Source organism: Macrotis lagotis, chromosome 1, assembly GCF_037893015.1.
Source record: "Macrotis lagotis isolate mMagLag1 chromosome 1, bilby.v1.9.chrom.fasta, whole genome shotgun sequence".
Classification (NCBI taxonomy): Eukaryota; Metazoa; Chordata; class Mammalia; order Peramelemorphia; family Peramelidae; genus Macrotis; species Macrotis lagotis.
In genome coordinates, this window is record NC_133658.1 from 877598308 (window position 1) to 877611706 (window position 13399).

General features: G+C 38.7%; 1 protein-coding gene across 4 annotated transcripts in view; it reads right to left on the minus strand.

Moving 5' to 3' along the window:
* The window catches only part of FHAD1 (forkhead associated phosphopeptide binding domain 1), a 195336-nt gene that overhangs the window by 72650 nt on the left and 109287 nt on the right, over nt 1-13399 (minus strand). For all 4 annotated transcript variants that reach the window (XM_074218380.1, XM_074218378.1, XM_074218377.1 and 1 more), the window contains 4 exons: nt 10460-10609; nt 6137-6332; nt 2210-2280; nt 1189-1320 (listed from right to left, as the gene is read on the minus strand). In XM_074218380.1, the coding sequence (XP_074074481.1) occupies nt 1189-1320; nt 2210-2280; nt 6137-6332; nt 10460-10609 (549 nt within the window). The remainder of the gene's footprint in view (nt 1-1188; nt 1321-2209; nt 2281-6136; nt 6333-10459; nt 10610-13399) is intronic.

Genomic DNA, 13399 nt, shown 5'->3' on the forward strand with positions numbered 1-13399 from the left:
TCACACAGTTATTAAGAATGAGGATGGATTTCATCTCATTGACTTTCTGACTCTAGATAAAGTTCATTGAAAGTTTGCATTGGATGAATTTCAAGTCTTCTAGCTCTAGTCTTGAAATTCAATTGTCAAGTGACATGAGGCTCGCCCTTTCCCTTCACCTGCTTTTCTTAACTTCTTATGTTAGGAGATAATAGAGAATGTCTTAGACTTGGAATCTCAAGATCTGGTTTCATACCCTGATTCTATCACTTAATCGATGTTGGCTCTGGGGCAAGTAGGTTTCCTTCTCTGAAACTTGACTACTTCATCTGGAATGTGAAGGGACTTGATTCTATGTTCTCAGAGTCCCTTCCAAACATACAATTAATTCTTTAAGAACTCCTGAACACATCACTTTTTAAAAATTTCTTTTATGTTGTTTCTTTCTTTCATTCTTTCTCATTTTTTTACCCCTTCAGTTCTAATTCTTCTTTCACAACATGACTAATATGGAAATATATTAAACACGATTGTACATTTACACCCTTTATCAAATGTTTGTCATGGGCAAGGTGGAGGAGAGTAGAAAAATGTGGAACTCAAAAGCTTGCAAAAGGGTAAATGTTGATAGCTATTTTTGCATGTAATTGGGAAGAAAATGTTTGTAGTCATTAAAAAATAAATTAAAATAAAGATTAGGTTGTTTAATCTTTTTGATTTTTTTTCAAGGCAATGGGTTTAAGTGGCTTGCCCAAGGCCACACGGCTAGGTAATTATTAAGTGTCTGAGGTCGGATTTGAACCCAGGTACTCCTGACTCCAAGACCAGTGCTCTATTCACTGCACCACCTAGCTGCCCCTAGGTTGTTTAATCTTTTATTAAACTCTTTGGTTCCTAATGAACACAACAAAACAAACAAAAAATTCCTGAACACACTCAATCAATATTTATTATCTAGGCACTGTGCTAAGCCCTGGGGATTACACAAAAAGGCAAAAAGACAGTGCTTGCCCTCACAGGGCTTGCAATCTAATTTTGTCTCATCACTGATCACAGCATCAGATTAAGCACATTAAGACTTTTCCTCTAAGTCCATATCCTATATAATGGAGAGGAAAAGTTCTTAGTCAAGCCGGTCAAACAGATAATAATAATAATAATAATAATAATAATAATAATAATAATAATAATAATAATAAATGACTTTACCCGGTTCTCCTCTTCTTGCTTTTCCTGCATCAGTTTGATCTGTTCCTTTATCTGCCTCTCATGCTCCAAGGCTTGTCCTTGCAACTTTTGTACCAGGGAATGGTGAATCTCTTGTAGGTTGCTGAGCTTGGTCTGGAGGAGAACAGAACCAGGAGAGTCAAAGGCATTAGTGGAAGAACAACATACCCAGAAGACCCAACCACAAAGTAATTGTGTTTTGGGTCAAGCTGAGGTTCCCACTGAGTAACCAACACCAAAGGGTTAATTTCTGGCTTTGTTAATGTGTGTATGTGTGTGTGTGCCTTTGTGTATGTCTATGTCTGTGAGTTTGTGTGTGTGTGTGTGTGTGTGTGTGTGTATGTGTTTGAAGCCTTATGACATGGAATATAGAAAGGGGGGAAAAAACCTTTTAGAACACGATGCCAGGGGTAGAAGGCAATTTAGAACATAGAATGGTAGAACCCAGAAGTCTGAGACAAGAACACATAGAATATAAGGACATGAAATATTAGAGCTGAAAGGGACTTCACAGTTCAGCTAGATCAGGGATGGGGAACCTTTTTTCTCCAAAGGGCATTTGTATATTTATAACATCATTTGTGGGCTATATTTGGTAAAAAACTCAATTAATTCACTCCGAAAAGCTACTAGATTTATTGAATTTTGAGTCCCACCTGCTGTTGTCTTAGCAATGCCAGAGCAATAAGGCTGGTGGGTCTTAATCTAGATCAACCTTCTTATTTTCACATGAGCAAAGCAAGACCCGAAGGAAAGGACACAGATCTGAAGAATGAGTTGGTTATTTGCATCTGATAAGAGCCTCTTCATCCAGGACTCTCTCCACTCCACGCTTCTTGAGCTATATGCAAAACTCCATCACCTCACTTTCCATTTGGGAGGCGGGGAGATTCACTAGCTAAGTCATTGAAAAGCTCCAAACATCCAAAAGATAGTACCAATGCTAAGTGGTGTGGCTTCCATCTGAAATGAATTAAAATGAAACAAAAAAATGCAGCTTCACCTGGAGTTCCTGGTTCCTGTTTGCAATTTTCTTATGATTTTCCAGAAATTTACTCAGGTACAAGGACAATCCTTAAAGAAGATGGAAAAAAAAATAGTATCATAGACTTTCATAGACTTCTCAATAGAGTACCTAATAACATGTCTCTCTGTGTGTGTGTATGCTTATGTGTGTATCTACCTTTGATTTCATTGATTTAGGGAACTCCCATATGAGGAAAACTTGTCTACCAGTGTAGATGAACACCTCTCTATGAATTTTGTAGTCTCTAAGATGTGCCTAGACCACTCAGAGATTAAGGGATATGTCCAGGATGTGTCAGAGGCAAAATTTTAGCTCAGGTCTTCCTGACCCCCAGGATGACTCATTTTCAACTCTGCCATGGTCTCTAGACTAACCCAAACCACATTTATGAGTAGGAAAATGAGGAAAATCTATCAAATCCATGCAGGACAATTAAATGAGACTTAAATTGACTCTTCACTGCCTATCTATAGATCCATCAATGTCCCAAGCATCTGAAGTTTTACTGGTAGGAGTATTCTTTCTCCTAATGCAGACTGCAATTCTTTCTCTACCTGAGGAGATGGTAGTTGAGAGCACCAAATTCTTCTATTGGTAACTGCCTTTCTGGGAATGAGCCTGCCAGGGCTTAGCTAGGCCAGGGAACTGTAGAACATAGAATGTCACAGGTAGGGAGGGCTTTCAGACCAGAGAATGTCACAGTGTGGAAAGACCTCAAAATACAGGATACTAAAACCTTAGAACACAGAATGTCAGAGCTGAAAGGACCTTAGAACCCAGAATATCACAGCTGAAAAAAGTCTGAGAACACAGAATGTCAGAGTTGGGAGAGCCCTTAGAACACAGAGCCTTAGAACTGGGAGAGCCCTTAGATCACCAAATATCAGAGCTGCACTTAATGGCTTTCAGGGGAGGTAAAGCCTGGCTAGAACTTGTATCCCTAGGGCAGTGCCTTCTAGAGAAACCATCACCTCTACTTCCTCAATGTCACCATAGGTTTACTGAATATTCCCTTGTTGAGAAGACATATGAGTGTCAGACTTAGTACAATCACATTGGGTTGTTTTACTATTGAGCTTAGGAAGATGAGGTGTGAATATCCTACAAGTTGAATAAGATTAGGTCACAAGTAGTTAGGTCATATTGCCTCCAACTGGGTCCTTGCCACTCCTTGGCAATGGCCCAGTGGAAAGAACATAGAGATAAAAGTCAGAAGACTGAGTCTCCACACCATCTCCGTCATTCTTCCTGGGCTAATGTCAGCAAGTCAAATCACTTCATCTCCCTGGGTCTCAGTTTCTAAAAGTACAAAATGGGATGAGGGATAGTGAAGGTTGGCCTAGATGACTTCTGAGGTTCCTTCCACTTCAGGTCTAGGTTATGATTCTAGATCTGACATTTATTCAACTCAGGTCACCTGGTCCCAAGTTCAGTGCTCATCCCTGCACCTTCATTTCATTGAGGTTCTACGTCATTCATCTGCCAATGAAGACATCAGGGCACACTGAAAAGAGTGCTGGTTTGTGTAAAAATATTGATAGCAATTTTTTTGCAGTGACAAAAGAGCTGGAAATAAAGGAGGTGTTCATCTATTGGGGAATGACTAGACAAATGATGGGTATATGATTGTAATGGAATGTACCATGAGAAATGATGAGAGTGATGGTTTCAAAGAAACCTGGGAAGACTTGTACAAAATGATGCATAGTGAAGTAAGAGGCAACATATACAATGACAACAACATTGTAAAGGCTAACAGCTTTGAAAGACCCGGGGATGCTATATGGCCAGTGATCAAGGACTCAGGATATAGAATGGGACCTATATTTTTGGAGGTGGCCAGTATAGAATTTGTTTTGCTCACCAACATATTTTCATTGCAAATGTTTTTTTTTCTTCTTTTGTTCAGTAAAGAGGGACAAAATACTTTTTTAAAAAAATCATTTGGTTTTTTAAAAATGTTTATTTAAGGCAATGGGGTTAAGTGACTTGCCTAAGGTCACACAGCTAGGAAATTATTAAGTGTCTGAGGCTGTATTTGAACTCAGGTCCTCCTGACTACAGGACTAGTGCTCTATCCACTGCACCAGATAGTTGCCCCAACAAAATACCTTTTAATGGAAAATATAAATTTAAAAAGTGAATAATTAAAAAAAAGTTGATACAACAAGCACCGAGTTCCTCTGTAGATACTGGAAATCATTTTGAAATCATGTATTTTAGTAAGTTTGCTATGTCTTAAATAATTAGACAAAACAATGGGGGGAAGAAAAAAAATTATGAAGCACTATGTTCATTATGGAGCATTTAGATTGTGGACTCCTTGTGAACAGAGACTGCTGTTTGCCTCATTTTGTATCTCCAGTGCTTAATCTAGTCTAGTACTTAATTGCTCTTCATTCTTGGACCCAATGACATCACATTGTGATGGGTAATGGTTTCACTTCGACAGGAATTGGATTTAATTGAGTCATAGTTACACAAAGTCATCAACCTTACTCTCTGGTTCTAGAGTCATTGAAGTTCCATGGCAAAACAAAAGTCAAGGTAACTAGCAATGTTCCAAGACACATTGTTATGGATGACTTTGCTTTGTGTCCAACCAAGCACTCCACAGCACCTGCTTCAGCTACCTTCATGTCCATTTGAACAAAATGTTCTCATTTGTTCATTTTTCAGTGAAATTTTCATATATTTGGGTTTGAGGCCTGTCGGTTCCTCTCAACCTGGTTTAACCGATCTGCTAGAATGGTATTTATCAGGGTATGACTTCTGTGAATGCTACAGCTTCTTGAAGTCACAGATGATACCTGGGTGACTGGTGGACACCAAAGGTGGATGAGCTATCCTGAAAAGGACTTGGTAAGCTCTCAGACTAAAGGTGCTAGTCCTCCCTGAACACCTCATACAACCTGGACACAGAAAGAAGAAGGAGGAGGAAGAAGAGAAAGAAAGAAAGAAAGAAAGAAAGAAAGAAAGAAAGAAAGAAAGAAAGGAAGGAAGGAAGGAAGGAAGGAAGGAAGGAAGGAAGGAAGGAAGAAGAGGAGGAGGAGGAGGAAGAGGAGGAGGTAAAGAAAAAAATGGTGATGGTGATGATAACAATATTTTAACCCAAAATTTCAGACTCTGAAGCCAGTGCCATTGCCAAGTAATAGTAAGGACCCAGCTGAAGTCAGTGTGGTATATGAACTTGTTCACCTCATACTCTTATTTAACTTGGAATATCTTCACAACTTATCTCCTTGGTCTCAATAGTCAACTGATGGGTGGAGGAGAGTGTCTCACACTGCCTTAATTATGGGATACATATTTTGGGCTGGATGGGATTGGAACAGAGCTGTGGCTTTGACATTACCAGGAATTCCCAGTGAAAAACCTCCCTTTGGCGAAACCGATCAACACTTGTTCAGCAATTTCTCCCCTTTGAGAATCCTATCTCAGTTGCCAGGGAAAGAGATGGGGAGCACTGAAGGATCAAGTGATTGTCTCGGGATCACACAATTAGGAGGTATCAGAGGCCAGATTTGAAGCCAGTTCTTTCCTCAAGCCACAACCCCATGCTGCCTTGATTTGTCAATCTACCAGACCATGTTTGCTTTGATTTGTTAGAAAGATTTTGTTTTTCTTTCTGGGAGGTAGAGGGGAAGATGAGTGAATGGAAAGAAATAAATGCTTGATAAAAATGAGACTGGACAGTATGGCTTTTAAGATATGATCTATGAACCTATGATTACATCTATGGTCCTATGATCAAACCCAGATCCTCTTGTTCTGCAGATGGTTTTCTTTGTAGCTCTAGGGCATGGCCCATATCAACACTTGTTGATCTATTGGTTCACATTCATGATTAGAACTGGTAGGGTACAATAATGATAAGAAAGAAGAGCCAACAGGCCCAGGGACCTTTGTCAGAGTGGGCCAGCTCAATGCCCACATCCTTCAGGAGCTGTTCAAACTTCTCCACCCAGCACACCACCATTTGCAGGATCTCCACAATGATTTTGTGCAGCCACTTCACAGAAGCATCCACGGGGAAGTTCTGAAAGTCACCGAGCTGCTTTCTCAAGTCATTGCCACAGCAAGACAATTTCAAACAAGTCTGAAAAAGATGAGACAATGAGGGACAGCAGAAATTATGAATGGGATTAGTGTCAAAGGGTTCTTGAAGAATTACTAGAGAATGAACTACTCTTTGCTCTCCCTTACCCTTCACCTTAACTGTGGCTAATAAGTACCCCTGGTTAGAGACTGGGAAGGGTGATTCTGTGTTTAGTAAAATTAGATTTCTCTATGACTTCTCTGTCTTCTCCCACTGTGATTTGGACTTATAATGGTCAAATTAGGTCATCTTTTTTTTTTTTTAGGTTTTTGCAAGGCATATGGGGTTAAGTGGCTTGCCCAAGGCCACACAGCTAGGTAATTATTAAGTGTCTGAGACTGGATTTGAACCCAGGTACTCCTGACTCCAGGGCCGGTGCTTTATCACTGTGCCAACTAGCTGCCCTTTAGGTCATCTCTTGAACACATTAATTCACACTACCGTTTCTTAAATGTCTGCTCTGGGGGATGTCCCTAATTTAGGGTAAGACATAGATCCTGCCATTGTTGAGTACTATAATAATGACAAGCATTCATAGAAATAGGGTTCATGGAACATGGAAATAATGTTTAACATGATTGCATTTGTATACCTCTATAACATACAATGAGAGCATCACTTGCTGTCTTAGAGAGGGAAGAGAGAAGGGAGGGATGGAGAAATATTTGGAACTCAAAATCTTATAGAAATGAATGTTGAAAGCTATATATGTAATTGAAAAAAGAGAAAATATGAAAATAAAATAAATGTCCATCGTTCTATGAGAAATATACAGACAGTAGTAACACAAGGTTTTGTATGTTATAAATGACTGGGGGAAATGCTTTTTGGAGAAAGAGGCATGAGTTGGGCTTAAATTTCCCATCAGATCTCATATACTATTTCATTAGGCCTAGTGTGAGAGCACGTACTCCATATAATAGTGTTCTAGAGAGGCAGCATGGTAGAGCAGAGAGAGCTGGTTTCAAAGACAATAATCCTCTGACATCTATCAGTGGCCTTGAGTTGATCATTCAGCTTCTCAGAGGTGCGAGGCCATCTTTCAGCTGTAAGATGCCATTCTCTACTAGCAGAGAGTTCTCCTTTTTCCTTCCTTTCACTGTTCCCTCTGCCAAAAAAATCACAATTCTAGTTTCTACCCATTATTGTGTCTTATCTAAAATAGGTATGTCTCTGTCTCCCAAGGCCTATCAAGATGCTGAGGGAAGATGGCACAATGTATTTGAAGTGGAGAGAGTAATGCCTGAGTTCAAATTTCACCTCAAATACTTATTAGCTGTGTGATCACAGGCAAATCACTTAACCCCTCTGAACTTCAGATTATACACTTGGTGAAATGGGGACAATGAAACCTATAATGCCCTCCTCGGAAGACTGAATCTGATGATATATGTAAAGTGCTTGGCATACTTTTAAACATTGTATACATTCTGGTCATTATTTATTTTATTTTTTATTCTGGCCATTATTATTGAATAATAAATGATAATATACCACATACTATATGACACATAATAATTCAAATAACAAATAATATATTATATAATATATAGTTATATAATTTAAATATAATTATTTATCTATAGTATATGATGACAATTATTTATTAATATTTATTTATAATACATTAATATATGTGACATACTGCATAATATAAGTCACTAAGTTAACAGGCTATTATATTATCTACTCACTCTAATTTAATAAATTGTAATAACTTTGTATAATATAATATTACAATAACTATGAGAGTGATAATGAGGTCATAATATCAATAACTAATAATAATAAATCTATTATGGGCAAAAGAGAAGAAAGAGAGGGCATTCCAGGTACAACCTGGGCAAAGGTAAAAAGAATAATGGATGCTTGGGCCATGCAGAAGACAATCTAGGTTGTCAGGAGGACCAAGTTCATGGAAGAATTGGTTCAGGGAGGTTAAAGGAAGTTACAGGTTTCCAAAATCAACTTCCATTTTAGGATTTGTTTCAGAAACAAAGATCAAATTTGATCATTTCTAGAAGTAGCAACATCACTACTATATATAGTAAACTTTTGTAAAGGTTTTTTTTTTTTTTTAGGTTTTTGCAAGGCAAATGGGGTTAAGTGGCTTGCCCAAGGCCACACAGCTAGGTAATTATTAAGTGTCTGAGACCGGATTTGAACGTAAAGTTTTTTTTTTTTTAAATTAATCTTTAATAGTTTTGTGAACTTAAAGTTACATTAAGACATTCTGGACACACCCTGTATATATTACCTCATTTAATTGTCTCAATAACTCTGTGAGTTGGTGCTATTATTCTTCCCACCCCTATTCTGCAGATAAGGAAACTGAGATCTAAAAGAGATTAAAGGAATTTGTCCTCAGCCACAAAACTAATTGGCACCAGAGTTAGCATTTGAATTCAAGTCATTCTAACTCTAAGTCCAGTTTTCTATACAGGGGTCTACTTAGATGCCACACCAAAATGTTCATTCTGGTTCCCTTACTTGAGAACATGATGCCAATCTAGCATATTTGGAAAGTTCTCAAATTTTTGCTGCTGAGGCATATAGCTGGGGGAGATGTACCAGAAATTTAAGATCAAGGGAAGGATGAGAGTGCGCCTTTCCCCAATCTGGTAGTCACACACTTGGGCTTTCAGAATGAACTCAGAGAAGACGCCCTTCCACTGTTGTGAAATATCTGCTAAGGTGGCACCAGCCCATCTGTGCAAGAGACAAATCCATTTAATGGAGGAATTTGAGATTTTTGGAAGGCACTTTTCTCTTTCCAGACAAATCCCTCTGATGAGAGGAGAAAAATATAAAACAGCAGAATCTCAGGGTCATTTTAGGTCTCAGTGGCCATCCCAGGCCAGACCATATCTGAATAGCTAGGATTTAAGCTTTGAAAAGGGCCTTAAAGATCACTCAGTCTAATCCCACCACTTAACAGAGAAAGAAGCCCAGGTAAGGCTCACATGGGTCATCACAAGTCTATGAATGTGACTTCAAGTCTTATCCTTTTCTGCTCTTACTAGTTTGTTTAATAAATTGTTAACTTTCTGGGAGGAAAGATAATGTTTAAGTAAAAAATCACTAGGTTAGTTAGCTCAAGGGAGAATGTTGATTGAGCTTTGGCAAGGTTGGGCCTTGGAAGCAGGATGGTCGGAGAGATGAAAGGTCTGAGCATAAATATTGATCCTGTCACTTATATGACTTTGCAAATAATTTTCCCTCTCTGGGCTTCAGTTTTCTTTCTATGAAAGGAGGGTATTGGGGAAGATTACCCTTTGCATATCTTAAAATTCTATATAATACCTTTTATGCTTTTATGGCTATTATTATCATTATTACTGTTTCAATTCTGATAAAGATGGCATAGTGCATGGATTGCTAAACCTGGAGTCAGGAAGACCTGAGTTCAAATACAGCCTCAGACAGTTAGCAATTGTGGGACCCTGGATAAGTCACTTTACCTCTTTTTGCCTCAATTTCTTCAACTATAACATGAGGATGTATTATCCCTTTTCTTGCAGAGTGGTTGAAAAGATCAAATGAGATAATATTTAGCAGTGTTTGGCTCATAGAAGGTGCTATTTCTTATCTTTTCCTGTGTTCTGTGTTCCTTTCTAGTTCTGATATTCTGTGTCCTAAAGTCTTTCCCACTTCTGACATTCTGTGTTCTAAGGATCCTCCCAGTTCTGACATCCTGTGTTCTAAGGGTCCTCCCAGATCTGACATCCTGTGTTCTAAGGGCCCCTTTCCAACTCTGATTATTCTATGTTCTAAGGGTCCTCCCAGTTCTGATATCCCATGTTCTAAGGGCCCCTTTCCAACTCTGATTATTCTATGTTCTAGGGGCCCTCCCAGCTCTGACATTCTGTGTTCTAAGGGTCTTTTCAGCTCTGATATATTTTGTATTCTAAAGAGCCTCCGACTTCTGTTATTCTATGTTCTTAGGTCTTTTCTAGTGCTGACATTCTGTTCCAAGGCCTCTTCCAGCTTAGGTATTTTCAATGGCCCTATAAGCAACTGTCCAATCAATCCCATAAACCTCTCTTACTCTAGAGCAGATGCTTTTCAAAACAAGAAGAGCAAAAACTAAACTAAGTTGGCATTTACTTAAGTGTACAACAAGTGACCTGGCAGTCCTCCAAAAAGGCCTTCAGTTTGTCCATTTGGACCAGGAACTCATCCTTGGTGGCGTTGATGGAGTGGTTCTTATTCATGATGATTTTTTTCTGCTGCAAATGGAAGTTGTCCTCAATGACATGGGAGACCGTCTCCACCAGCTGCTCATGGGGAAGAACAAACAATCACCCCAAAATGAGTCAAGTTAGATCAGTTCTGATATAGATGTGAGACAAACTTGAAGACTGAAGAATACTAGGGGTAAGGTAACTTGATATGGATTAATGATTCATCACTGGAAAAATTATAGGCCATGGTCTCATACTGATTAAGTGTATTGTAGTCATGGACAAATCTCTTTTCCTTCTGAAACTAGTTTCTATCTAATTCTCTATCATCTATCTATCTATCTATCTATCTATCTATCTATCTATCTATCTATCTATCTGTTTTAGGATAACAAAATATTTTTGCTCTTTCCCTCATAGGAATTTAGTTGTGAAAGTATCTTGTTAACTTATTTATTTAAGGCAATAGGGTTAAGTGACTTGCTCAAGGTCACAAAGGTAGGTAAGTGTCTGATACCAGATTTGAACTCAGGTCTTCCGGACTCCAAGGCCAGTGCTCTAGTCACTGAGCCACCTAGCTGCCCCCTTCTTGTAAACTTTAAAGAGTTTCCAAATGAGCTATTTGTTGAAGGCAATGTATATCAAGTGGAACGAGCCCTAGATGTGGGCTCAAAGGATCTGGATTCAGATCCTGATTCCATTGCTTTCTAGCTGTGACTTTGAATCACTTACATGGCCTCTAAATCTTTTATTGTGTTTGACCACTAACTTTGATGCTACCTGAATTATTTTTGATGAGTCATTTTACCTTTCTCTGCCTCAGTTTCCTCTTCTGTAAAAATAAGTTCCTTTCCAGTTCTAAATCTAGGATTGTATAAGCCTTCTTAGGCTTCTTTTTCCTCATTTGTAAAATAAGGGAGTTGGTCTTGATGGTTTTGCATGTCCCTTCCAGATAGATCTATGATCCCATAATCTTTCTGAGTCTGTTTCCTTACCTAGAAAATGAGAATAATCCTCCAACTTCATGGAATTAATGTGAGGAAAATGCTGGGTAGCTTTAAAACACCTCAGAAATAAAATTTATCAATATCAGTCATCCTGATATGAGTTATCATCAGGAAGGCAACATGAAATGACCCTAGAATTGAGATTAACTGGCAAGACTAACCATGATTCCAGAGGACTAATAATGAACAATAGCTCTTTTCTTTCAGTACAGAGGTGGTGGATTATCAGAATAATCACATCTGAGTGTATGAAACATTCTGCAAATGCCATATGTAACCATCTTTCTAACAAGAGATGGTACACACTGGTTACCACTGGTCCTTTGGGATCAAGACTGCTTTTGGTGGTTGCTGTTGTTCAGTCATTTTTAATCATATCTGACTCTTCATGATCCCATTTGAGGTTTTCTTGGCAGAGATACTAGAGTGGCTTACCATTTCTCCAGTTCATTTTACAGATGAGGAAACTGAGGCAGACAAGATGAAGTGACTTGCCTAACATTACACAGCTACTAAGTATCTGAGATTAGATTGGAGCTGACAAAGATGAATCTTTCTGACTCCGGGGCCAGGAGCTCTATGGTGCCTTTTCCCACCTCTCTTAGCTGCCCCAATGTGCCATTTGCTGTATTTGGGTATTTAAACAGAATTTGAATGAGCTGTTTTCTTCTGTTATAAGGAAATATTCCAGAGGGTTGGAGTGGGCGTCAGTTGATGAGTAATGAAAAGAGTATAAAAAGCAAAAAACATCAAGACAATGGGACTGTGGGGGTTGGGTTTTGGAGGAGATTCCATCAGTGACTGGTACATAGGAGGCCCTGCTGCAAGCCTATTTGATTGACTGACTAGTTCAATTGCCTTATTTTTGCATGGAAAGAATCTGAGGCCCAGAGATGATAAGAGATCAACCCAAAGTCACACACAGAGAGTAAGTAGAAAGCCTTGAGCACATCTGGCTGAGGATCTGGGGACCTGCAATAGCACCAGGAGATTCTAACCTGATGAAGGCTCCCTACTATACATTTGAATTCTAGAGGTTTTATCTTATTGCAGGGAGTTAGTAAGATGTTCAACCGAGTCACAAAATTCAATAAGAGGATAGAATACAAATGTCTAATCAGTAGCCAGGCTGTTATTGGCAGCAAATAGAATCTATGCATGCAGAGGGAAGTATAGCACCTCTGCACTATGGCCCTTCTGGACTTGGACTGAGCATGAGGAACCTTCTTGTCTAAACTTCTAGAAGATGAGATGACGCTATTGGGGCCTATTGACATGGAAATGGAGAATTGGATTGAACAACAGATGCTACTCAAGTTCAACCAGTCACACCACATAGCCTAAAGATGAAATAAATGAGGTCTGGCTGAAGCATCTCCTATTATCTCTTGGCCTTTAAAAGGCTGTCTTTATATTCAAACTATTATGCAATGACCCTAGACAAGTCACTTGGCTCCTCCAGGGCAGTTAACTCTCTAAAACAGGAGGTCTTACCTTAGGGCCCCATGAACTTAAAAAAAAATTGATAACTTTTTCAGTTTAATTGATTTCCTTCATAAATCTATATATTTGATGTTAAACATTTGAAAACATTCTGAGAGAGTTCATCAGCTTCACCAGACTGTCCAAAAAAGAATTCCTGCTTAAAGATGATGAATTTCCCATGACTAATATGGATATATGTTTTCTTTGCATGACTGCATATGTGTATAACCTATATTAAATTGCTTGTCTTCTCAGTGGTGGTGGTGGGGGGGGGGTTGGAGAGGGAAGGAGAGAATATGGAACTCGTAATTTTATAAATAAATGCTAAAATTTGCTTTGTGTATAATTGGGAAAAAATTAAATAGTAATTAAAAAAAGACTTTCAAATGCT